The 26,729-nt window shown below is 32.3% G+C and overlaps 2 protein-coding genes and 1 long non-coding RNA gene across 3 annotated transcripts in view; 1 reads left to right on the top strand and 2 right to left on the bottom strand.

The window, feature by feature from the left end:
- LOC130046415 (muscle M-line assembly protein unc-89-like) overlaps positions 1-23,210 on the bottom strand; it is a 34,310-nt gene extending 11,100 nt beyond the window's left edge. The window contains exons 1-8 of the mRNA XM_056161541.1: positions 23,071-23,210; positions 7,475-8,397; positions 7,029-7,301; positions 5,175-5,486; positions 4,732-5,016; positions 3,813-4,103; positions 2,722-2,760; positions 2,470-2,598 (exon numbers count right to left, since the gene is read on the bottom strand). Of these exons, the coding sequence (XP_056017516.1) occupies positions 2,470-2,598; positions 2,722-2,760; positions 3,813-4,103; positions 4,732-5,016; positions 5,175-5,486; positions 7,029-7,301; positions 7,475-8,381 (2,236 nt within the window). The 5' untranslated portion in view covers positions 8,382-8,397; positions 23,071-23,210. The remainder of the gene's footprint in view (positions 1-2,469; positions 2,599-2,721; positions 2,761-3,812; positions 4,104-4,731; positions 5,017-5,174; positions 5,487-7,028; positions 7,302-7,474; positions 8,398-23,070) is intronic.
- On the bottom strand, positions 11,508-22,069 carry LOC130054066 (uncharacterized). The gene is made up of 3 exons (XM_056162387.1): positions 21,491-22,069; positions 12,118-12,478; positions 11,508-11,791 (listed from the first exon to the last, which is right to left on the bottom strand). The coding sequence occupies exons 1-3, from the start codon at positions 22,067-22,069 to the stop codon at positions 11,508-11,510; spliced, it is 1,224 nt and encodes a 407-aa protein (XP_056018362.1).
- Positions 23,211-23,356: 146 nt separating the features above from the next.
- LOC130053896 (uncharacterized) lies at positions 23,357-26,477 on the top strand. The gene is made up of 2 exons (XR_008802125.1): positions 23,357-24,948; positions 25,209-26,477. It is a non-coding gene; the product is annotated as an uncharacterized LOC130053896 (long non-coding RNA).
- Positions 26,478-26,729: the final 252 nt, after the last annotated feature.

Raw genomic sequence — 26,729 nt, 5'->3', positions numbered from 1 at the left:
TATGAGCAATTGTGCAATTTTTAGAAGGCAATTATTCCCCAAAATAGACATATTTTCACCCCCTGAAAAAAAAAGACCAATGAATTCTTTTTATTTTTACATGTGTTTTAACATATGTTAGTAGGAATTTTTTCTGAAAGTATCAATATTGGTTTTCAGGTTTACCATGGCGCTATGAACACTATAGTTACCCTCCCCTCCACCTCCTTACATAAATGCTGTTGGTGATAATACAATAAATATGCATCTTACATGTATTTAATATTTATATAACATTTATCTATTTATATAGCGCCCTATATGACTATAAATATCCACTCTAAAGCGCAGCACACAATAAAAATGATACAGCATGTTATAAACGTAGTAAAAGGATATTATAATATCACTAAGACAGATAATATCAAGACAATGCAAGAAAAACATCAATAATGTGAAATAAAATTACGAAAATCTTAAACATGATATGCATGAAAAAAGTTCCACGCCGTATAATCAAATACTATGAAATATAATAGTTGAAATAAATATACATTTATACACTTGGAAAAAGTCATGTTTAAATAAAGGTAAAGAAACCAAAGATATAACCACCTATAATACTAATAATATGCAAGTCTAAAAAGATGTGTTTTTAAATGGTTTTTTAAAAGTGTTCAAATTCTGACAACGGCGGAGGGTATCATGCTAAAACTATAAATATGTTTTGATGTTTACTATTGAATTACTTTTACATAGAATGATAGCACTGTTGCTTTTAAGATGTTTTACTACGTTCTGTTTGAAATTTCTTGTATATTTATGCTCTGTAAGTGTATGTTAAAACACGGAAAATATAACACAGTCCATGTTAAGTGTGCATTGTGACGTGGTATTGCTTGCAACATTATTTTTTCTCTTTCTCTTTCAAACCAAGCGATTATCAAAACAACGAAACTCTCTTTATTTTTTAAATTATATGAAATAAATGAACTAATTGAGAAAATCATTAACAGCAACTTTTGTATTCAAAATTCACACTTTTTGATTTGTCTTAACATTCACGTTACAAAATAGACTCCTATGATTTCTTGGTGACCTAAAGTGGACAATGATAATACTTGCAGCAAAATAAAGTGTTTTAAAGCTATGTATAGTGTAATTAGGAAAGATATTATTAAAATTGTCAATATTTTTGCTCAAAATGACGCGTTTATATAACCCATGTTTCCCTCTGATATTACACATCCAGCATTTTAGATTTTTATGCACAAACACCACATACATGTTTTGAAATTTATAACATTATCTATTATAAATTTAATAGGCCCAGTGGTTTGTGAATTGATTTTAAGTTTTGTAAGACTTACAATTAACCGGGGAGCGGGGGTTGGGATATATTTATATATGAATAATGGAGAAATAAACTATAACTATTATTTAAAAGATATTGAAAAAAAAACACAAAGGGTTTTTCATTTGTATTTTAGTTTACTTGTATATTTCTAAACATATTTATACTTGATCATGTGTCTGGTTATATCTGACAAGTCTTTGTTTCCATCGTCTGTCGTTATTACTGATGCTTATCGCTTGACGTATTCCAGAATCGGAAACGAAAATAGTGTGATGCTTTGCAATCACTACCTTAAAACACATCATATGATGCATGATTTAACCATCAAAAGAGTGTTACAAGCTCTGAATGGTAAGGATAATGAACATAAATCAATTTTATAACTCTTTTAAGCAATACAAAATAGATAGTTCGACAAACACAGACCCATGGACACATCAGACGTGGGATCAGGTGCCTAGGAGGAGTAAGCATCCCCTGTTGACCGGTCACACCTGCCGTGAGCCCCATATCCTGATCAGGTAAACGGAGTTATCCGCAGTCAAATCAGTGTGCCAACAACGGCTTTACAATCGGTATGAAACACGTCAGACAGCATTTGACCCAATGCGAGGTTATATTGACGAACTAGATCGTTATAACGACCATAGAACATGCAAGTAATCAATTGTAGTGGTAGATATATAATGATATATATCACTCGTAACACTTATAAGCAATGAAAATAAAGAGATGGACAAACACGGACCCCTGTTCACAGTACAGGTCGGATCAGGTACATAGGAGTAATCATCCTCTGTCAATCGGTCACATCCGTCGTTAGCCCTGTATCTTGATGAGGTAAAGAAAGATATCCGTAATCAAAAGAACGACCTAACAATCTGCAGTTGGTTGTAACCCTGACCCTATGTTGAAAAATAAGGGATATACCTAGCGATGTTCTAATTGGTATCGATGAAAACACACGTTTTGAATGTCTAAGCTGAGTTTTCGGCTGTTAATATTCTCTAATACAAACCCTTACTAATCCAAACATCAACACCGACCACATAGAAACATGACTCCCTGGATTTACTAGAGGTTGGAGCAGTTTCCAAAGTGCCAGCTGTATATAATGGGTAGGTATAACTTACCAAGAAGAACGAGCTTGAGGCTGTCAAGTGTATTCTCTGGAATTGATTTCACCAGGTCGTCACTGAGGTTAGCAAAGAGAACATTAGAACCTCTTTTGCTGTAGAATTTCATCAAAGGAACTGGGATCTCTAAAATATACATTGTCAAAATTTGATACATTTAATTTCCTCGTAATTTTGAAATGTAAAATTTAAATTATATCTATTGATGAAGAAGTTGAGCACGCATTGGTTTATTTGGGGATATCTTACCTTTGTTTATAATAGCATCATGACTGTCCACAACTATGTCTAAGGAAACAGAATTATATTGAATTCAATTGTTTTCGCTTTTCATGAAATAATTTAGTGTTTATATTTCTTAACTGATTCGATACGCAAGAGTTGTTCTCTGTATGATCAGCTTTTAAATCAAGGCAAGTTACTGAAAAACAAAATAATGTTATAAGTATTTGAACAGTATTGTTTAAAGTGAGCATTTCCCCTTATTTTGTTTTTCATGTACGCCCGATATCTTTTTCAGTTAAACGGAATCACAATCAGTGTGCAAAAAAACACGTCAGACAGCATTTGACCCAATGATGGGTTGTATTGGCAACTATATCGTTATAATGATCATAGGATTTGCGAAATGCAGACTTTAAACGAAACTCCTGCATCATCAATTTGCTTGTCAGTAGCCTCAACCAATCTAAAAAAGCTGACAATACATATGCAGATGATATATCTCAGGATGTTTCACATTAATCTATTGATGTTATTGAGCAAAGGTTACATGATGATCTTTTAAACTCTATGAAATGGATGGAAAGTAATAAACTTAGGATGAATTTAATGAAAACACACTGTATGTTGATTGGCACTGCACAAAAACTCTCAAAGTGTAGAAAAATGTGTATCAAAGTAGGAGATATTGTTTTAGATACTGTTAAAACGGCCAAACTTCTTGGTGTACAAATAGATGAATGTCTAACCTGGTCTGTACACATTGATTCTTTAAGCAAGAAACTTTCACAGAAAATATGCATTTTACGTCGTCTGCAAACTTTTACGTCAAATGCATTTGAGTGCTTTAGGTATTTAGGATAATCGTTAACAAATAAAATGAAGAACAATGGACCCAATATGAACCCCTAAGGCACTCCTATTGTAACATCTTACTTAACAACTTATCATCAACTTATTTGGCAGTAGTCTGTCTCTATTTAAAAGATGATCATACGCATAACAAGCTTTTTCGTATCGAATAAGTTGATATAAACACCATATGCAGGTGATTATGAAATTTTGCTACCAAAATATGTTGATGACAGAAAAACTGAATGTAAGAAATTCTGTGTTACCTTGAGTATTTTTTCTGCTACTTCCGATGGAATTGAAAACTTCAAGTTGAAATGGTTCTACTTGTTCGACTTTGTGTTTGTTTACTACCAGTTTTGGACGAGGCAAAGTTATCATAGACCCTCTGTATAACGGATCTTGCACATCTATAACTTGAAATTCGTCATTCCTATCTTGTTTGACTTTCCATTCAGCATTAAGAGCAACAGGAATGGATTTGATCGTAGCGATGTAGGTGACTCTTTTGTGTAATTCATCGAAGTCTGGATTGTCGAACTCAATTGAAGGTGGACCTATCAAAATAATGAAATAACTAACTATAGTTTCCGTTGAGTGTGTGAATCGCTATTTAGAACATTTCATTACTTATAAAGGATTTCCCTGTACATATCACTAATCCAATATTAATTTACTTTTAAACTTTAGTTGACCGTTCACACTCGCTGTGAGCGCAGAATCTTTATGTGTTGAACAAGCTGTCGGTAAAATTTTCGATAGACAGGAATATTACACTGAAATATGAGTTAAGTTGTGTTTGATACTTCATAAAGCTAGAAACTTTTTCTATAAAATCACGATTCTAATTATTTTAGTGTTATAATACTCATGATAACTTCCTCTTCCTATAATTCTTATGAGTATAATCATGTCTGATTTACATTACTGAATCAGCTGTATTCAACATAGCGCAGACAAACAAGACGCAATGATAAGCTTGATTTTAATGTTATTTCGCACGTGATCACTTTCTCTAATGTTAGTTTTTTTTATTTGGCAAGTTTAACCGTATCGGGGCTGCATTATTGAATCAGCTGATTTCATAAATGCCGCAATGATAATCTGTAATCGATAACGTCTGATCGATATAAATGTACGATCAAGATAGCTTATAGGACGATATGATATGACATCTTGATTTACCAAGATAAATCTTCTCACTGCACATCTCTCCAACAGAATTTGACGCACAACACTGATATATTCCCACATCGTTTGAGTTCACCGTCTTGATAGTTAGCGAGGGATTATCAATACTCCCTCCTGAATATTTTTCTCCGTTTCCTGTAATGTCAATCTTTCTGTCATCTTTTGTCCAAAAGACATCAGAAACCGTTGGGGAATGATTTGGCACGGTCATTTCACATACCAATGTCACACTGTTCTCCATAATATGCGTTTCATGATGGACATATAAAGACGGGACACCTATTCAATAAAATTGAAGTAAAATAGGCAAGGATATCAGGATAGAAGAAAATACTTCTTAGTAAATAAAACAAAGTATTTCATACATTCGTACTGTACATAATTGCGCAAAGAGAAATATGTATTTCACTTTTTTCTCAACAAAAGTATGCACCTACCTCCAATGAGTTTCAGGTAAATAGTGTTACTTGCACTCTGGGCTATCCCGTTGGACACGATAAGTCGGTAATATAATGCATCTTCTTGCGTTACTTTCTGCATGACAAGTCTCGGATCGTCTGGATCATCGCTACTCCCGAAGTATTTGGAATCATTAATTTCTAGCCTTTCGAACTCTTCATTATTATGTCTGTTATTTTTCTGCCATATTGCTGATACTGGTGTTGGACAAGACTGAATGGTAGGCACAATGATGATAGGATTTCCTACAATAACTTCTGGAACCTCAATAATGGATACGGAAGGCACACCTAATTTTAAGAATAGATTGAAATTGAAAACGCAACATTTATGAAATTTTGCCCCCCCCCCCCCCACAAATGTCATTTATTTCTTTTTATATAAAACCAAACTCGAAATCAAGTTTGACATGTTTCATGGCGATTGTTGAACCGTTCTTGGTACCCTGATTTTGACAATGGGTAATTCCGTTTACCTAATCAAGATATAGAGCTCACGGCGGGTGTGACTAGTCGACAGGGGATACCTACTCCTAGATACCCGATTCCACCTCTATTGTGTCCAGGGGTCCGTGCGTGCCCATCTATCTATTTTGCATTGCTTGTGGGAGTTATGAGATTGCTCACTGTTCGTTATTTCCACCTTTCATAGAGGACATTTCATCTATCAACAATAATAATTTTCATTCCTATGTCGATTCGATATATGTTTGTGAACTCGAAATAAATGACTCCGCGGAGTCATCAATTTCTGCTTCAAAGTTAGATATTTTTTTGAAAATTGATATTAACGGCAAACTAACAACTCAGTTTTATGACATACGGGGTGATTTTAGCATCTCCATCGTCAGCTTCTCACATTTATGTAAAACTTATACGGTAACAATTCTGATGCACCAGATGCACATTTCTACAAATAAAGTTTCTTCAGTGATGCTCAAAAGGAAATATCAGAAACCCGAAATAACAATAAATTTGTAAAAACTAAAAAGAAAAACAGAGTACCAAAGCCTGAAGTCAAATTCGTCTAAGGATTAGAGCTATGCATAATTTGATCATAGCAATTGAATATATATCCGTATTTTCAAGCTAGTAACGAAGTATTTAGCTACTGGAATGTAGAGACACCAGCAGAGGCCGTGGCTCAGGGGTCCTAACGAAAAACTTTTACGGTACCTAATTTGATGCCCCAGATGCGCATTTCGACAAATAATGTCTCTTCAGTGATGGTCAAGCCACAGAGCTTTTTCTGCCTATGATTAGTTTTCAAAACAAAGCAGGCTATTTATAAACAAGTTGGTGGTGTAGGGGTTTCAATAATTTCGTTTAAAGGCAGCATTTTGCAAATTCTATGGTTGTTATAACGATCTAGTTTGGCAGTACAGCCTATAAATAGGTGAAATCCTGTTTCATACCGATTGTTAGGCCATTTGTGGCACAATGATTTTTACTACAGAAAACTCCACTTTCTTGATCACGATCTAGGGCTCACGGCGAGTGTGACGGGGATGCTTACTCCTCCTAGGTACCTAATTCCACTTCTGGTATATCTAGAGGCTCGTGTTTGCCCAACTGTCTATTTTGTGTAGCTTTTGAGTTTGATCACTGTTCATTATCTTCACCTTTCATTAGAAAAACAAACTAGATAAAAGTTCATAACGTATATCATAAAAATGGATAAACAAAGTTGATGTTTAAAAACAAAATTCAATCTCATCTATAGTATACTCAGAGGTCCGTGTTTGCTGTACTTTAAATTTCGTAGAAGTTATGAGATTGATAACTGTTCACTATCTTCACCATTTGATTTTTATTAAGATAGGAATAACTTACTCAGATGTATGGATTTCGTGTCGGGTCCTACGGCATTGGAAACTTCACAACTGTACTGACCAGCATCATTCAATGTTGGAGAGTGTATCGTTAAGTACGTATCCATTAATTGTCCACCGCTGTACTTATCTCCAGTTTTCTCTAAATGTTCTCCATCTTTGCTCCACATAACGCTATGCACAGCTGGGGATTGATCATCGACACTAACGTTGTAATGAATGATTATTCTGTCTTCTTCAGATATTGCATTTTCTATTTCCAAAGTTGGTAAATCTGAGATAATAATTATGTGGAATATATATATTTGAATGCACAATCGATTCGATTAATTTTGATATTACATGTACTTAAACAGTTCGATTTTAAAAACCTTATATCATTTCTTTTTTTTTTTAGTAATTCCATTATTTAAAAATACTTTGACCCATAATTATGCAAGCAATTACCTCCTGTCACCGTAAGGTAGATGGTGTTACTAGGGATGTGAATGTGCGTTCCCTTCTCCTCACGTGATACAGTGGCTCGATATTCTCCCTGGTCATCTTTGCTAACCCTTGGGATCACCAGTTGTTGACTGGAGCTACCTCTGTACCTCTCTGTACTAATGTCTAGCTGTTTTATTGTGTTTCCTGTAATCTTTTGCCACGTGATAGGCCAGTTATTTGATGTATCGCCATCTTCATACCTTGCCATAAAACATGCCTTTTCTCCCCATACCTTTTGTTCATCACCTTGTACTGTTAGTTTTGGTATCGCTGTGAGCTTAATACATTCGAACATCAAGCGCATTTCGCTCTTTTCGTGATCCTGCCAACCAAAGTCGGTTCGTTTGAGAGATACAAGTTGTTCCACGAAGTTTTTTGTGATTCCGTTTAATGATAAAAATCCCTGTATCCTCTTAAAAATATTTTCAAGCTCACTCCACTTGGAAGCAAATATACCATCAGGTACACAGGAAGACCCCGCATGTCCAATCATCCCATTTCTAAATAATCTGAGGCGTTCAATATCATCTCCGATTTTGATGTCTGTCTTGCGGGGTTTTTGTCCCCATCCTTGTGAAGGTTGTAATGTTTGACACAGGTTCCGGATGAGCTTGTACAGTAAGGTGATATCGAAATATTGATAGTCTGGGACAAAAGGACAAGGATTATAACAAAGTTTTAATTGTTCTGGACTGAGCTGTTGGTTTCCGATTAACAATGTCGTGGTAGCTTGGATTTTCTTGAAGAGATCTTCTGGTGGTATCTGGCAGTGTAGAATGTCTCCCAGCATTACTCGAATTTCATCCAAACAGGCAAAAGATAGTCGAACAAAGTTTTGCTGTTCGGGTACCAGATGTTTTGAAGCCATAATTGCAGTACCTCATCTAAAAGCATGCATATGAAGTATTATGAATGTTCTTTAACGTCACCTTTCAGAATAAAAAAAAAATGATAATGACGAACAAAGCTAAGCTATAGTACTTGTGAGGAGTAAATATTCCGTACTGACCAGTAACACCTGTCATGAGCCCTATATTTTGAAGAGGTTAACGGAGTAATGGGTGGTCAAAATCAATGTGCGAAAACCGACCTAAAATTTGATATGAAGGATGTAAAACACATTTGCGAAACGTGTATTTTAAATCAGACTTTCGAAACCATTTAATTAAAAATGCCTCATAAACATAGCATGTTCTCGCGTATACGGCGCGTATGTTCCTCTACAGTAGCTTGTTCTGTGTATGACCATTGTTTAAATCAAGACAGGCTGCTGACAAATAGATTGATGTGAAAGGGGTTGCCACGATCTCGTTTTAAATGGACATTTTGTAAATTCTAAGATCTTTATAATATCTTAATAACAAATTCAACCTGCCATTAGGACGATGTCTGTCTGACATATTTCATACCAATTCGCAGGTTCTTTACATACTTATGACTACGCATTTCTTCTTTTGTCTGACAAAGACAGATGTGATCGGTCTACAGAGAACGCTTACTCCTAGCCACTTCATTCTACAACTGTTGTGTCCAGGGGTCCGTGTCTGTCCTATTAAAATGTATTCGCTCTAGGAATCAGTTGATTGCATTGATCACTTTTCGTTATCTTCACTTTTGTCATCTGTATTCAGTAGACTGTTTGAATTCTGAAGCATTTTAAGCTCACTTTGTTACGTTTATTGTCATTGCGACTTGCTGTTGTGAAAATGATGTTAACCTCTAATAGTGTCATGAACAATTAGTCATTTTGGGCACCCCAATTATTGGAAGTCGTCGGGTTTATTCAGTAACAGTTCACACTAAACGTGAAAGAAAAAGAAAATATTGTTGCAGTCACGTCCAGGAAGGTTTATTCTACGTATTCACACAATTAACAAGTGATATGCTAAAAATAAACAGTATGATTAACACTTTTATTAATTGGCATGCAATCGCGATCGGAGAATTTTGCGTGTCCAAAACGGTGACATTGTTATTTTCATCAATGTTGTGAATGTTACGATTGACGAAACAATACACATTATATACTGCCGGAAAGGTAATTTTATACACTTTCGAATGCAACTTTACTAAACTTAATTACAATAAATTCGTTGGAGTTAATAGCGTATTTCTTACCCCCTTCATTTTGTGTATTTCGGGTCACGTGTCGTTTAAAAGGTACATCTTCGTCGAGTCTTTGATGTGCCGCATGTTGATGTTTACAGTATACATTTTCATTCTTATTTTTAGAAAATGTGTTATCATTAATTATAGATTGTAAAATTGATCAATTACGATTAAATTTTGGCTGTTCAATATAACAAAAGACATCTTATCGCTGCCACGGTCCACTTCAGCCTCTTTCTTTAGCAATATAGCTATACAATATATCTTTATCAAGCCTTATGAAGCATTGTAAAATTTCTAAAAGTATTTAAAATACCTTGTGAAATTTCAACTTCTAGTTGAATTAACTTAAAAGAGTATAAACAGTGATTGACAGATGAAATATTTCTTGAAAGATTCATGACAAGGTAAATAAATTGTTTCTAAATCTATATAGCTATGAAGGTACGTACAGGTAGCTTATGGACAATAAATAATGCTACACATGAATTAAATATTTGTAGAATAATGGGAAAAACTAAGAGGGAAAAAAGAAACGCAAATGCAGACTGGATTCCAGAAAATGTTCCAGAACACTTTTAAAATGTTAAAACTGATGAAGAGAGGGGTCGCAAATTACGCAATATATAGAAGGTCGTCCCTGTGGACATGTTCCAAGAGGTTTGGCATACATGTTTTAGATGTGATGGGTGCTTGAGTAGATATTTCTGCAATCTCATAACTCCTATCAGCAATACAATATAGACAGCAAACACGGACCCCTGGACACACAAGGGGTGGGATCAGGTAACTTAGGAGGAGTAAGAACCCCCTGTCGGCCGGTCACACCCGCCGTGAGCCCTATATTCTCATCAGGTTTGACCTTATGACAGGTTGTATTTGTCAATTAAAGAAGTAGGTACAGTTTCTAAAGTCATTTGGCCCGAAATATCGATGATTTCACTTGGAGCTCAAACCCTGGCATTCAAATAAGGAATGGATTAACAAAATCAAAATCTGCTCAGTTTGATCAGTAAATGATTTATGTCATATGACGAGAGCTAGAAGTTGGCATGAAATTGCAAAAATGCCATTTTCAATGAAAAAATCCATAAATTCAGGTGGTTTTCTCTTCAGAAAACATACAGCGCCTGCGTCGAGCAAATTCATATTCAAATATGTTTTTCATCTTAAAATAATACACAATATATATGTAAAACTTACACGGTATCAATTTTGATGCACCAGATGCGCATTTCGACAAATAATGCCTCTTCAGTGATGCACAACCGAAATGTTTGAAATCCGAAATAACTATGAAGTTTTGGAGGTAAATATAGCCAAAAACAGCGTGCCAAAAAGTGGAGCCAAATTCGTCCAAGGATAAGAGCTATGCATGAGGGAGATAATCCTAAATTTTGAAATGAATTTCTAAGTTTTATAACAGCAATTAAATATACATCCGTATTTTCAAGCTAGTAACGAAGTACTTAGCTACTGGGCTGTAGAGATCATCTTTATTTTGCTCGACAAATGCGCACATCTTTTCCTGAGCAATAATCTGTATGACATTTGACAGTTTTCAGGCTTATTTTCAAAAAAGGCGGGAAATGTCTTATTCATGATGTCATAATGCTATCCAATTAGAAATATCATTCTGATTATGTTGACATAGTATACATGGCATATATTTTACTTTCTTAAAACGCTTATTGAGGTTAATTCCAGACACATTTTTAGAGAGAACAAATTTTGGGCCTTTTTACCTATACAATCGTACCTTGTTCTTAGATCGGCGACATACTGATTTTAAAGGGGACTGTTGAGATCCCTGTAACATCAATGAAATTGCTCACTCTTTGTCATCTGCAGTTGGTAAGGTAAAAAAAGTGCAAATATCATAAAATTATATCTTACGCAGATCTATGAACTTCGTGACGGATCCCACGGCGTTGGAAACTTCACAACTGTACTGCCCAATGTCAGTCAATGTTGGAGAGTGTATCGTTAAGTATGTATCCATTAATCGTTCACCGCTGTACTTAGCTGCATTTGTCTCTAAAGATTTTCCGTTGTTGGTCCACACAATATTATGCACAGCTGGTGATTGATCGTTGTCATAAACGCAGTAATGAATCGTTATTATGTCTCCTTCATCGATTGCATTTTCTATCTCCAAAATCGGTAAATCTGGAAGATTATTGCATGCACTAAACGTCTTTAAGAACATTACTGTATAGCAGGTTAATAGCGCAGTCGGGAAAAAATCTCGATTTTTTTTTCATTTAGCAACAAATCGCGGTAAGTTTAATTCGCGGAAAAACTAATCTTAATATTGTGAACCCGATTTCGTATGAATATGAAAGATTAACTCACTGAATGTTAAATTAACGGAAATTTTGTTTCAGTGAATATAGCGAAAATGAACTCTGCGTGTTAATTTTCTGATATACAATATATTTTCTCACATTTTCCGATTAATTAAATGCTTAAAACATGATCATTCAAGTGATTACCTCCTGTCACCGTAAGGTAGATGGTGTTACTAGGGATTAGGATGTGCGTTCCCTTCTCCTCACGTAATACAGTGGCACGATATTCTCCCTGATCATCTTTGCTAACCCTTGAGATCACCAGTTGTTGACTGGAGCTACCTCTGTACCTCTCTGTACTTATGTCTAGCTGTTTTATTGTGTTTCCTCTAATCTTTTGCCACGTGATAGGCCAGTTATTTGATGTATCGCCATCTTCATACCTTGTCATAAAACATACCTTTTCTCCCCATACCTTTTGTTCATCACCTTGTACTGTTAGTTTTGGTGTATCTGTAAGCTTAATACGTTCGAACATCAAGCGCATTTCGCTCTTTTCGTGATCCTGTCAACCAAAGTTGGTTCTTTTTTTGTTTGATATTCGTAGGATTGGTTAACTATATATCGTTAACCGAATGGTGACTGTATTATCTGCCATAATACTATCCATCTCATTGCGATCCAGCCTCACCCTCCAACACCTCCCAAATGCACCAACGTAGTGAAGTTGAAGTGTGTTGTAGTAACATACATATGCTCCGTATGGGACGTATGGGTTGTCCCATGGTTTAAAAATAAATAAATATAAATAAATAAGGACCATCGTGTACCAACACGTCTAATGACTGTGGTACTGTCTTTTGATGGCCGGACACATACATGTGGTCATATGTCATAAATTATAATCAAATAAAGAAGTAACTTATAAATGATTAATAAAATTGATCAAGAAAATTTAATATAATGATTTTTATTTGATTTGATTTATTTAATAGATATAATTATAATAGATCTAATTATAATAATAATTTATGTTTAATATATTATATTTTATAAATAACAGAATATTTAATATTTATTTGGATTTGGATTTTAATAGAAGGTAATAATTAGTAATATTAGTAACAGGTAATAGTAATAGGGATGTACATGTAGGTATGTATATACATGTGAAATAACTAAAATATATACAGAAAAGAATTAGGGTAGGGTCGCCAAAGAAAATTTTGATAATAGAGTGCTACTAGTTATTAGTTATTAATTATAAATTTTGCCATACAACAATTTTGAGATCGTCATTAGGCAAGAATTTTGAGGTCGTCATCAGGTGCTACACCTCATACCCTGTACCATGTTTCTGTAGCTAGATCCAGCTTATAGCACGACATGGCTCCCTAACTCTTATTCGATAGTATGTATTATGTATGTAAACTAAAGATGTATATCGTAATAAAATAATAAAGTAATAAAGTAAAAAGGTTAGTGAGTTAGTTCATATAACAAATTAGTATGACATAGATTAAATTATGACTATATTAATGGCTATAATAATTGATTTTAAAAATTTTTATACCCGTGATATTATAGCATAATATTTTACATATAAACACATAAACATACATTTACATATGCACAGATATATACATATAATATAATAATAATTGTAATCCATATCCATATTCATATAGAGAGAAAAAAGAGGGAAAGAAAGAAAGAGAGAAAAAAAATTTGTTAAAAATTTATTTATATGCGTAAGCAGGACTCGAACTCTCGACGGTATACCTTGTGATTATGAGCTCTAACCACTCGGCCACGGAGACCATACGCTACCGAAGGCCAAAAATTTATTATAATGCTGTAAGATTAAGTTTAATATAATAATTATTGATGTTTGTAAAATTAGATGTTGTACGGTTTTGTAAGTATATACGTTAAGAAACTTTTAGTTATGGTAGTAAATATTTGTTAACGTTTCAGTGCTAAAGATTGCGTATAAAATATAATGTTAAACTGTAATTGACGGATTTAGTATAAACATTTGAACGATGAAAGCATATACACTGTACGATAAGAACCTTTTTGTTTATGGTAGTAAATATTTGTTAATGTTACAGTGCTAAAAAGATAGTGTATAAATTTATAATGTTAAACTGTAATTGACGGATATATAACATTTGAACGATGAAAGGACCCTTTAGTTATGGTGGTAAACATTAGCTGAATTAATAGTGCTAAAATGATATTTGGTGAACGTATATTTTAGTTATAACTAATAGAATTTATGCTATAACTAATAAAAGAATTTTTTAAACAATTAAGTTATTGCCGACAAAGATGCATAGGTAATGAATTGACTGTAAAGATCGCTAAAAGTGCTTAAATTAATTAATGTTGTAGACAATAATAACGTAATTATAACATATTTAAATGGGTTTTACTTACCAAACGGAAGGAACTTAGTGAAAACCCAACTGAACTAAAGGATTCGAAATGGAAATGACGAGATTAATTACGTATGTTAATGTTATGACGTGATTGATTGCGTATGTTACTATTATGACGTGCATTTGAGTTAGTGATTTTTCCGCGAAAACTGTGATATGGTATACCGTTATATAAATAACAATGTAGAAGCATTTGAAGTTTATGAATTTATTGAATCAGTACAAATAATATAATAATAATATCAATCAGTATAAATAATGAATTAATATATGTAAAATCAATATTAAAAAAAACAAAAATTTAATTTAAAATTAGTATGGGGAATAATAATTGATAATAGATAATGGAGTGAGGAATAATAATTGATAATGGAATTAAAAGAAAAACCATGGGTTTTTATATTGACATGAATATGAATATGTTGATTTGAGATGAAAATAAGAAATTGTGATTATATATGTGATTATATATATGATTAATTTGAATAATTTTAGTGATTTAATGGAGATTGAGGAAATTGTAATATCTTTATCATACTATATATAATGTGTACACATAAAATTCAATACATATTATTATGACTAAAAGTTATACTATATTGTCATAACTTAAAAAAATAATTACAATGCGATGTATAAATATTGCTATAACAATAATTAGTACATTTGTGTAATTATATGTATTATATGAATTGTTATAACACAAGTAGTGTGTTTATAGTCCATCCACACTAACAAAGTCTATATAAATGTGTTATAACACAAGTAGTGTGTTTATAGTCCATACACACTAATAAAGTCTATATATATACAAATTGTACTAACATATGTAGCGTGCTTATATTCTGTATACAATTACAGTATATATATTATTTTTAATAACATACATATAGTGTTAATATTTCGTATCCATTGACAAAGTCCGTATATGTATATATTTAAATCTGTAGCTATAGTTTATGAAATACTGTAGTCTATGAATATGTTTAGTTGAAAAAACCAATACCATGTATAACACAATAAACCTCAGACAGACACATATTTACCAATGAGAAAAATTTATATCGTGCATGAAATAAAATCTGAAAATATCGTAACACACTGAAAGTTTAAGATTGTGGTACATTTTGTGTGCAAACCAAGAGATAGATTTAGTGAATGGTGTATTTATAATAATGCCTTGCTCATTGACAGTGTCATATATTAGTAATAAAAATGTATGGAAGTATTTGCATTCTCTAACTTTTTTGCTTTGTTTGCCTATGTAGTAAATAGTGTTTTTATGTGTACCTAGGTACTTAAAGGATATAACAACTTGAGAATCACAGAAATCCATACATGGAATTTGTAGTGAAATGTTATTTTTGTTAAAGTTGAAAGGAATATTATTAACATCACAATATATGGTGTCAACATAGTCAAAGTTAGTAAATTCTTGAAACACCATGGACAGGAAATGGCTCATACTGTGTATTGACTGAAAGTTACAGTATAATAAAATTAATTTATAAATATTTAGAATTGTTGGATAGTTATATTTAGTAAGTAGAACATAATATGAAATTGAAAATTATGTATTGGATTAATAATTATTAAATTTGGTAGATAGTTAATTTAATAAGTTGTAATATGATGTGTAAATGACTTTATATATAATTATAAATCTTAGAATGAAGTTTACGTTTAGTAAGGAGTATTTGTTTAAGTTTTTTACCAACACTGTAGCTGAAAACCCAGTTGTAATGGAAGGGTGGTGACTTGGTAAGTATATATCTGACAAGTTTGTGTTCTTGTGAAGTATTTTGATGTTTGATATTACCAAATATATTAGTAAAATGTATGGGTTTTCTATAGAAATTTCCATCTGGAGTGAATAAGTAAGGTAACATATGTTTTTTGATATATTTCTTAGGATATCCACATCTTTGGAGTCTGATAGCAAATAATTTACATATAGTATAATGTTCTAGATCATTGCTTGATATGGTACGGTATCTGTGGCATTCAGTGGTTATTACACCCTTAAAGAAATGTTTGGGGTGACCGGAAGTAAAATGTATGTAACTGTAAGAATTGTAAGGTTCCTGGTAGATACAAGTGTAAATTTTATTATCTGTAAATGTGGTGTATCCAATACCGAAAGTGATATCTAAGAATTGTGTTTGTATTTTGTTTATACTGAAGGTGATTTCTAACTCTTTGGGGTAGTATTTCTTAATTTCATGGATGTCAAACATTATTTGGTTTGGTTTACTGTACAAAATTATGGCACCATCATCAATATATCTAGCCATGTAAATGATTCTGTTGTGTACATTGGAGAAGTTAAAAAAAGCAATTTCGGAGATGAAGAGCGCTAAATTAGCTATGTCTGCAGAATCATAAGAACCCATTGCTAAACCTTGTTTTTGTAGAAATCGACGCTTGTAACCTACATGGAAATAAGCATTTAATTTTATATAGGTGAAAAGTTCTATCATAAATTGTATAGTTTCTTGTTTAATATTTAACTGGTTCTGTAAGAACAGAAATGAGTTAATGACTGTTTTATTGTCAATACTGGTATATAAAGAGGAAAAATCGAATGATATAAAATGTATATCCATGTCATAGGGATCAATGGATATTTTGTTAAGTTGGTTTATGACATGGAAAGAACTGTTGACTAAAATGTCATGTTTATTGTATTTAATTCTAAGCTTATTTAGAAAATGTCTTACAAGTTTGCTGAGTATTTTGGAAGGTTCTGTAATAATAGTATTGAAACCGTTGACTATGGGTCGTGATTTTAATAAATGTTGGATTTCGGGTGAAGCTTTTTGTTTAAGTTTATGAGGTTTAGGTATAATATTAAGTGACGGTAGTTTGATGTCAGAATTACATCTTAAAATTATTATTAAATTAAATATAAATATTTTTTTTTCCAATCTAAATATCATTATGTTAAATTACTTTACTATTAAAATCTTAATTATTTACATGTCCTTATAATTCCATTAAATTAGATATATTGATGATGGTGCCATAATTTTGTACAGTAAACCAAACCAAATAATGTTTGACATCCATGAAATTAAGAAATACTACCCCAAAGAGTTAGAAATCACCTTCAGTATAAACAAAATACAAACACAATTCTTAGATATCACTTTCGGTATTGGATACACCACATTTACAGATAATAAAATTTACACTTGTATCTACCAGAAACCTTACAATTCTTACAGTTACATACATTTTACTTCCGGTCACCCCAAACATTTCTTTAAGGGTGTAATAACCACTGAATGCCACAGATGCCGTACCAGATCAAGCAATGATCTAGAACATTATACTATATGTAAATTATTTGCTATCAGACTCCAAAGATGTGGATATCCTAAGAAATATATCAAAAAACATATGTTACCTTACTTATTCACTCCAGATGGAAATTTCTATAGAAAACCCATACATTTTACTAATATATTTGGTAATATCAAACATCAAAATACTTCACAAGAACACAAACTTGTCAGATATATACTTACCAAGTCACCACCCTTCCATTACAACTGGGTTTTCAGCTACAGTGTTGGTAAAAAACTTAAACAAATACTCCTTACTAAACGTAAACTTCATTCTAAGATTTATAATTATATATAAAGTCATTTACACATCATATTACAACTTATTAAATTAACTATCTACCAAATTTAATAATTATTAATCCAATACATAATTTTCAATTTCATATTATGTTCTACTTACTAAATATAACTATCCAACAATTCTAAATATTTATAAATTAATTTTATTATACTGTAACTTTCAGTCAATACACAGTATGAGCCATTTCCTGTCCATGGTGTTTCAAGAATTTACTAACTTTGACTATGTTGACACCATATATTGTGATGTTAATAATATTCCTTTCAACTTTAACAAAAATAACATTTCACTACAAATTCCATGTATGGATTTCTGTGATTCTCAAGTTGTTATATCCTTTAAGTACCTAGGTACACATAAAAACACTATTTACTACATAGGCAAACAAAGCAAAAAAGTTAGAGAATGCAAATACTTCCATACATTTTTATTACTAATATATGACACTGTCAATGAGCAAGGCATTATTATAAATACACCATTCACTAAATCTATCTCTTGGTTTGCACACAAAATGTACCACAATCTTAAACTTTCAGTGTGTTACGATATTTTCAGATTTTATTTCATGCACGATATAAATTTTTCTCATTGGTAAATATGTGTCTGTCTGAGGTTTATTGTGTTATACATGGTATTGGTTTTTTCAACTAAACATATTCATAGACTACAGTATTTCATAAACTATAGCTACATATTTAAATATATACATATACGGACTTTGTCAATGGATACGAAATATTAACACTATATGTATGTTATTAAAAATAATATATATACTGTAATTGTATACAGAATATAAGCACGCTACATATGTTAGTACAATTTGTATATATATAGACTTTATTAGTGTGTATGGACTATAAACACACTACTTGTGTTATAACACATTTATATAGACTTTGTTAGTGTGGATGGACTATAAACACACTACTTGTGTTATAACAATTCATATAATACATATAATTACACAAATGTACTAATTATTGTTATAGCAATATTTATACATCGCATTGTAATTATTTTTTTAAGTTATGACAATATAGTATAACTTTTAGTCATAATAATATGTATTGAATTTTATGTGTACACATTATATATAGTATGATAAAGATATTACAATTTCCTCAATCTCCATTAAATCACTAAAATTATTCAAATTAATCATATATATAATCACATATATAATCACAATTTCTTATTTTCATCTCAAATCAACATATTCATATTCATGTCAATATAAAAACCCATGGTTTTTCTTTTAATTCCATTATCAATTATTATTCCTCACTCCATTATCTATTATCAATTATTATTCCCCATACTAATTTTAAATTAAATTTTTGTTTTTTTTAATATTGATTTTACATATATTAATTCATTATTTATACTGATTGATATTATTATTATATTATTTGTACTGATTCAATAAATTCATAAACTTCAAATGCTTCTACATTGTTATTTATATAACGGTATACCATATCACAGTTTTCGCGGAAAAATCACTAACTCAAATGCACGTCATAATAGTAACATACGCAATCAATCACGTCATAACATTAACATACGTAATTAATCTCGTCATTTCCATTTCGAATCCTTTAGTTCAGTTGGGTTTTCACTAAGTTCCTTCCGTTTGGTAAGTAAAACCCATTTAAATATGTTATAATTACGTTATTATTGTCTACAACATTAATTAATTTAAGCACTTTTAGCGATCTTTACAGTCAATTCATTACCTATGCATCTTTGTCGGCAATAACTTAATTGTTTAAAAAATTCTTTTATTAGTTATAGCATAAATTCTATTAGTTATAACTAAAATATACGTTCACCAAATATCATTTTAGCACTATTAATTCAGCTAATGTTTACCACCATAACTAAAGGGTCCTTTCATCGTTCAAATGTTATATATCCGTCAATTACAGTTTAACATTATAAATTTATACACTATCTTTTTAGCACTGTAACATTAACAAATATTTACTACCATAAACAAAAAGGTTCTTATCGTACAGTGTATATGCTTTCATCGTTCAAATGTTTATACTAAATCCGTCAATTACAGTTTAACATTATATTTTATACGCAATCTTTAGCACTGAAACGTTAACAAATATTTACTACCATAACTAAAAGTTTCTTAACGTATATACTTACAAAACCGTACAACATCTAATTTTACAAACATCAATAATTATTATATTAAACTTAATCTTACAGCATTATAATAAATTTTTGGCCTTCGGTAGCGTATGGTCTCCGTGGCCGAGTGGTTAGAGCTCATAATCACAAGGTATACCGTCGAGAGTTCGAGTCCTGCTTACGCATATAAATAAATTTTTAACAAATTTTTTTTCTCTCTTTCTTTCTTTCCCTCTTTTTTCTCTCTATATGAATATGGATATGGATTACAATTATTATTATATTATATGTATATATCTGTGCATATGTAAATGTATGTTTATGTGTTTATATGTAAAATATTATGCTATAATATCACGGGTATAAAATTTTTTAAAATCAATTATTATAGCCATTAATATAGTCATAATTTAATCTATGTCATACTAATTTGTTATATGAACTAACTCACTAACCTTTTTACTTTATTACTTTATTATTTTATTACGATATACATCTTTAGTTTACATACATAATACATACTATCGAATAAGAGTTAGGGAGCCATGTCGTGCTATAAGCTGGATCTAGCTACAGAAACATGGTACAGGGTATGAGGTGTAGCACCTGATGACGACCTCAAAATTCTTGCCTAATGACGATCTCAAAATTGTTGTATGGCAAAATTTATAATTAATAACTAATAACTAGTAGCACTCTATTATCAAAATTTTCTTTGGCGACCCTACCCTAATTCTTTTCTGTATATATTTTAGTTATTTCACATGTATATACATACCTACATGTACATCCCTATTACTATTACCTGTTACTAATATTACTAATTATTACCTTCTATTAAAATCCAAATCCAAATAAATATTAAATATTCTGTTATTTATAAAATATAATATATTAAACATAAATTATTATTATAATTAGATCTATTATAATTATATCTATTAAATAAATCAAATCAAATAAAAATCATTATATTAAATTTTCTTGATCAATTTTATTAATCATTTATAAGTTACTTCTTTATTTGATTATAATTTATGACATATGACCACATGTATGTGTCCGGCCATCAAAAGACAGTACCACAGTCATTAGACGTGTTGGTACACGATGGTCCTTATTTATTTATTTTTAAACCATGGGACAACCCATACGTCCCATACGGAGCATATGTATGTTACTACAACACACTTCAACTTCACTACGTTGGTGCATTTGGGAGGTGTTGGAGGGTGAGGCTGGATCGCAATGAGATGGATAGTATTATGGCAGATAATACAGTCACCATTCGGTTAACGATATATAGTTAACCAATCCTACGAATATCAAACGAACATCAAGCGCATTTCGCTCTTTTCGTGATCCTGCCAACCAAAGTTGGTTCTTTTGAGACATACAAGTTGTTCCAGGAAATTTTTTGTGATTCCGTTTAATGATAAAAATCCCTGTATCCTCTTAAAAATATTTTCAAGCTCACTCCACTTGGAAGCAAATATACCATCAGGTACATAGGAAGACCCCGCATGTCCAACCATCTCATTTCTAAATAATCTGAGACGTTCAATATCATCTCCGATTTTGATGTCTGTCTTGCGGGGTTTTTGTCCCCATCCTTGTGAAGGTTGTAATGTTTGACACAGGTTCCGGATGAGCTTGTACAGTAAGCTGATATCAAAACATTGATAATCTGGGACAAAAGGACAAGGATTATAACAAAGTTTTAATTGTTCTGGACTGAGCTTTTGGTTTCCGATTAACAATGTCGTGGTAGCTTGGATTTTCTTGAAGAGATCTTCTGGTGGTATCTGGCAGTGTAGAATGTCTCCCAGCATTACTCGAATTTCATCCAAACAGGCAAAAGATAGTCGAACAAAGTTTTGCTGTTCGGGTACCAGATGTTTTGAAGCCATAATTGCAGTACCTCATCTAAAAGCATGCATATGAATTTTTATAAATGTTCGTTAACGTCACCTTTCAGAATGAAAAAAAAATGATAATGACGAACATTGATCAATTTCATAGATCTCTAAATAAAATAGAAAACACTGAGCAAATACGGAGCTCTGGACATTTCAGAGCTAAGCTATAGTACTTGTAAGGAGTAAATGTTCACTGCGGACCAGTAACACCTGTCGTGAAACCTATATTTTGAATAGGTTAACGGAGTAATGGGTGATCAAAATCAGTGTGCAAAAACCGGCCTAAATTTTGGTATGAAGAATGTAAGACACATTTGCGAAACGTGTATTTTAATTTAAACGTTCGAAACCATTTAATTAAAAACGCATCATAAACATAGCGTGTTCTCGCGTATACGGCGCGTATGTTCCTCTACAATAGCTTGTTTTGTGTATGACCATTGTTTAAATCAAGGCAGGCTGCTGACAAATAGATTGATGTTAAAGGGGTTGCCACGATTTCGATTTAAATGGACATTTTGTAAATTCTAAGATCTTTATAATATCTTAATAACAAATTCAACCTGCCATTAGGCTGATGTCTGTCTGACATATTTCATACCAATTCTCAGGTTCTTTACATACTTATGACTACGCATTGCTTCGTTTGTCTGACAAAGACAGATGTGATCGGTCTACAGAGAACGCTTACTCCTAGCCACTTCATTCTACAACTGTTGTGTCCAGGGGTCCGTGTCTGTTCTATTAGAAATGTATTCTCTATAGGAATCGGTTGATTACATTCGTCACTTTTCGTTATCTTCACTTTTGTCATCTGTATTCAGTAGACCGTTTGAATTCTCGAATTCTGAAACATTTTAAGCTCACTTTGTTACGTTTATTGTCATTACGAAATGTTGTGGAAATGATGTTAACCTCTAATAGTGTCATGAAACCGAAAGTAGCAATACATATCCTAATGTACTTTTGATTCGAATAAATTGATGACCCACCTTATTCTTAATGTTGAATAATCCTGAAAGATAATGTATGAACAGTATTTGGCATGAAACCCATTTTTGGTTTCTAATAGTCAATATGTTTTGATTCTACTCGACCACTTCCGTAACTCCTAATAATTCTATAATTACCCGAGCATTTCTTAGACTAACGCGCTCATTGGCTGCTTTAAATATACGTTGACGTAGGTGACATGTGTTTACGAGAACACTAAATATATCAGTTTGTGTTACCCCATTTCAGGTAGATCAAACGACATGAAGTGCATACGCAGGACACTTAAGGTAACGAATGAACTCGGTATGATAATGAGATCATAATGAGCTGATACGTCATGACAGTTGCTCCGCCTTGATCAATCCATATTTGGATACACATACACAAACTCTAATTTTAGGATCATATAAAAATATATCGGAATATTGCCTTTATTCTACGCTTAAAATAAGTCAAATTTCCATGATTTGACAACACATCACAAGGCATTATAATGAGAAATGCCCCGGTGAAGTTTGTCGTATGGTTGGAATCAGCGTCTAAAATGCGCTTACTAGGCACATGGCAAAGACGACGCGACGTTCAGAAGATGTCAGCTGTACTACTTTGAAATCGGAAAAATCAAGGTAAATTCTTGTAATTGAAATAATGATGTATGAATACCTGAAACCAAAGTTGTCAACAATGAAAGTAGACAACATTTACATTGACTCAATACTTTAGAGGTAGTATATACATAGTTTGATGTTCTTTGTTTACATACTGCACACGTCACACGTAGCCGATGTGTAGCAAAATAGGTGCACACACGCAAAATGGGGTTAAAGAACTGATGCTCAAATGGTACCAGTTGTTGTTTGTTTATATAAACATGATTTACATGAGTACAGGCGGGTATCTAGGCAGTAAAATCCACAGGCACCTAAAGTATGGATATTACAATCATGTACTTAACCCCCCTCCCCCTCTTTCTTTTGATTTTTTTTCTTGCTATAATTTCTCTGAAATAAGTAAATTCCCTGTCTACCTCATCCTTCTTTCGATTCAAGTAATCCTTTCACGCTTTTTGTAAGCTTCTACCGGTATGATTTAATTTATTTATTGATCCACCAAGCATGTAGGCATACAATCATTTTACACAATATGAGATATGTATAATGATGACAAACTAAATACTAATAGTTCATATGCATATTTGTAAAGACGTTTATATATATTTGGCATGTACATATGACGTCAAACTGTATATATAATTTAGCATTGCATGTATAACATTAGCAACCTATAATTTATTACAAAATTTGTGCTCATTTTTTTTTATACCCGGACAAGGCCAATCTCTAAAGCTTACAAAAAGTGTGAAACGATTACAGTACTTTAAAAATCGAAATAGAAATGAGTTAGACCGGGAATCAACACATTTCAGATTTATCGCTGCAAAAAATATTTTCAAAAATGGGGGTGGTGGGGTGGTGGTGGCGCAAGTATCAGTGTATCAGGTATCTGTGGTAATATCTTGTACAAATGCACGTGTAACTACATTAATTTTGATGCTCTAGATTTACAGTCACATTTAATTTTATCAAGTGACATACCAGAAAAAAAATAAACTTGGGATATTTTCGCTTACATTACAGTTTGAATAAATGGAAGAAAAATAAAAGACCCTGAATGCATACTGATTACCCACATTTTTTATGTGTATTTAAGACCCTTCTTTAATACATTGAATATTTGCGGCATATGTATTTATAATATGAGATAATGCTATTTACAGATGTGCATGATACCAACAAGAATGTGAACTTTTCAAAGAATATGATATTTCCAATTTTCCACATCTCTAGACCAGTGACCACAAATGTACATACAAGGTAATTTTTACAAACTTTAAATAATCCAATCAGGCACTGGATATTCATAAATATAGGCATTATTTACATCTAGTCAATATTAATTTCTTCAAAATGATAAATAAAAGAAAATTCATATGAAGCATGTTTTGATATTGCTGTATGGTATGAAATTTGAATGTTTTTATGTTATAATGCACATATAAACTTGAACACTTAGACCTACAGTATTGTGTTTTAAATATTTTTGACTGGCAACTTTCATCTTTTTTTCCATTTAGTACCCACAGATGACAGCCATATTGACTCCAGTAGATAATATTCATCTCCATCAGCTGGTTGCTACGCTGTACATAGTGGTCAAACCAGGATATCCACTAATTGCATTCAGTGATGTGAATTGTCATCTACATTTGTGCTTATGAACTTTAGTAAATTGTCAAGTTTTAATATGAAGAAAATGACTGCTGAAAAAGCATCTAATCTTGTGTTCTATGAATGTTTTCAATTAAACACAAAACAAAATGAGAAATAGTTTTATTGAAACTTAATTGAAATTCACTTTGAATTACTTTGCATTGACTGAGTACTTCAAATTTTAATCTTTCTACAATTTCATGGTCAAGTGATAAAAAGTATTTGAGAGTGAAGGGGGGGGGGGTGTCATATGAAGTAAAAAGATTGACACTCATTTGGTGAACTAGATATTTTACACACTGCATCCACTTATCTTTATGTTCAATAATGAATTAAGAATATTTCTTAACACTGGGAAAATATACCCCCTCCCCAAGTAGTGGAGGAGTATGTGTCACTTCTGGTTTTCCAGTAGCTTGTATGATGGCTGTATTCTAGATACATATTTTGTTGAAAGCAATTTTGATTTTCAAGTTGTCACCTTAAACTATTTCTAAAAGAAATCCAACTCGAGTCATTAAGTATTCCCACGGATTTTTTTTTATATACACAGTGATATAATACAAATATTCATTGTAGAACAAGATACATATACCCCCCTCCACCTCATTATGTATGTTTCATTGCAAGAGCAGATGCTGCATGGGTCCAGACTCCTACCCAAACCCACTCAATTTGAAAAGTAATAACTCCATGACATTTTAATCGTTTTTAAAACTATCAAATTAAGTTATCCTCTTCCCTAAACTGTGTTTCATTGCAAGAGCAGCATGGGTCCAGATATAGACAACCACCCTTCAACAGTGTTTCATGAAAACATACATGTAGTGTATCATATTTTTGTATATATTCTACATCTATTTAGTAGATACTGCATGTTTGTAACCTTGTTTAGACACCCCCACCCCCAATGCAGGGATTGACACCCGAGACTATATTGCTGGATCAGCGCATGATTTGCACCGCGAATCGTCAGTTACAAATTACGCACTGAGTTCGATCTGTTATTAAGTTCAGAAATATAAGAACTTGCTGTACTAATGGCCATCACGTATGATGTGTTCGAGGTAATGCAGATAATTCAACACCGCACCGATCTCTGTGAAATTAAATGCATACTTCTTTGCATCAGATTAAATTTTCAAAAAAAATATATAGATACTGGTGTGTTGTATTCATACCAAAGCGAAGAAATATTTTTTGAATATATGTAATACATATATTACACACTTGTTTGTTTAACACATTCATATTGAAGGAATTATTTCGTTTTAGGCCTAGATCGAAGGTAGATAGTGCATGTATATTTATGTGTGTAGTCTGATTAAAACCAGCTCCCTTCTAATGGTCCCTGACGACGATAGGGGGAAAAAAGGGGGGATAAT

The sequence above is a fragment of the Ostrea edulis genome, chromosome 4 (genome assembly GCF_947568905.1).
Source record: "Ostrea edulis chromosome 4, xbOstEdul1.1, whole genome shotgun sequence".
In the NCBI taxonomy this organism is placed as follows: Eukaryota; Metazoa; Mollusca; class Bivalvia; order Ostreida; family Ostreidae; genus Ostrea; species Ostrea edulis.
This window is presented reverse-complemented; position numbering and strand designations above follow the sequence as displayed.

Bases quoted from the DNA above. Each gene is read 5' to 3' on its own strand.
- LOC130054066 (XM_056162387.1), bottom strand. From the start codon at position 22,069: ATGGCTTCAAAACATCTGGTACCCGAACAGCAAAACTTTGTTCGACTA. The intron at 12,479-21,490 runs GTTTGATATTCG...TTTGGTTGACAG, and splicing joins GCGAAATGCGCTTGATGTTC to GATCACGAAAAGAGCGAAAT. The intron at 11,792-12,117 runs GTAATCACTTGA...ATAATCTTCCAG, and splicing joins CTACCTTACGGTGACAGGAG to ATTTACCGATTTTGGAGATA.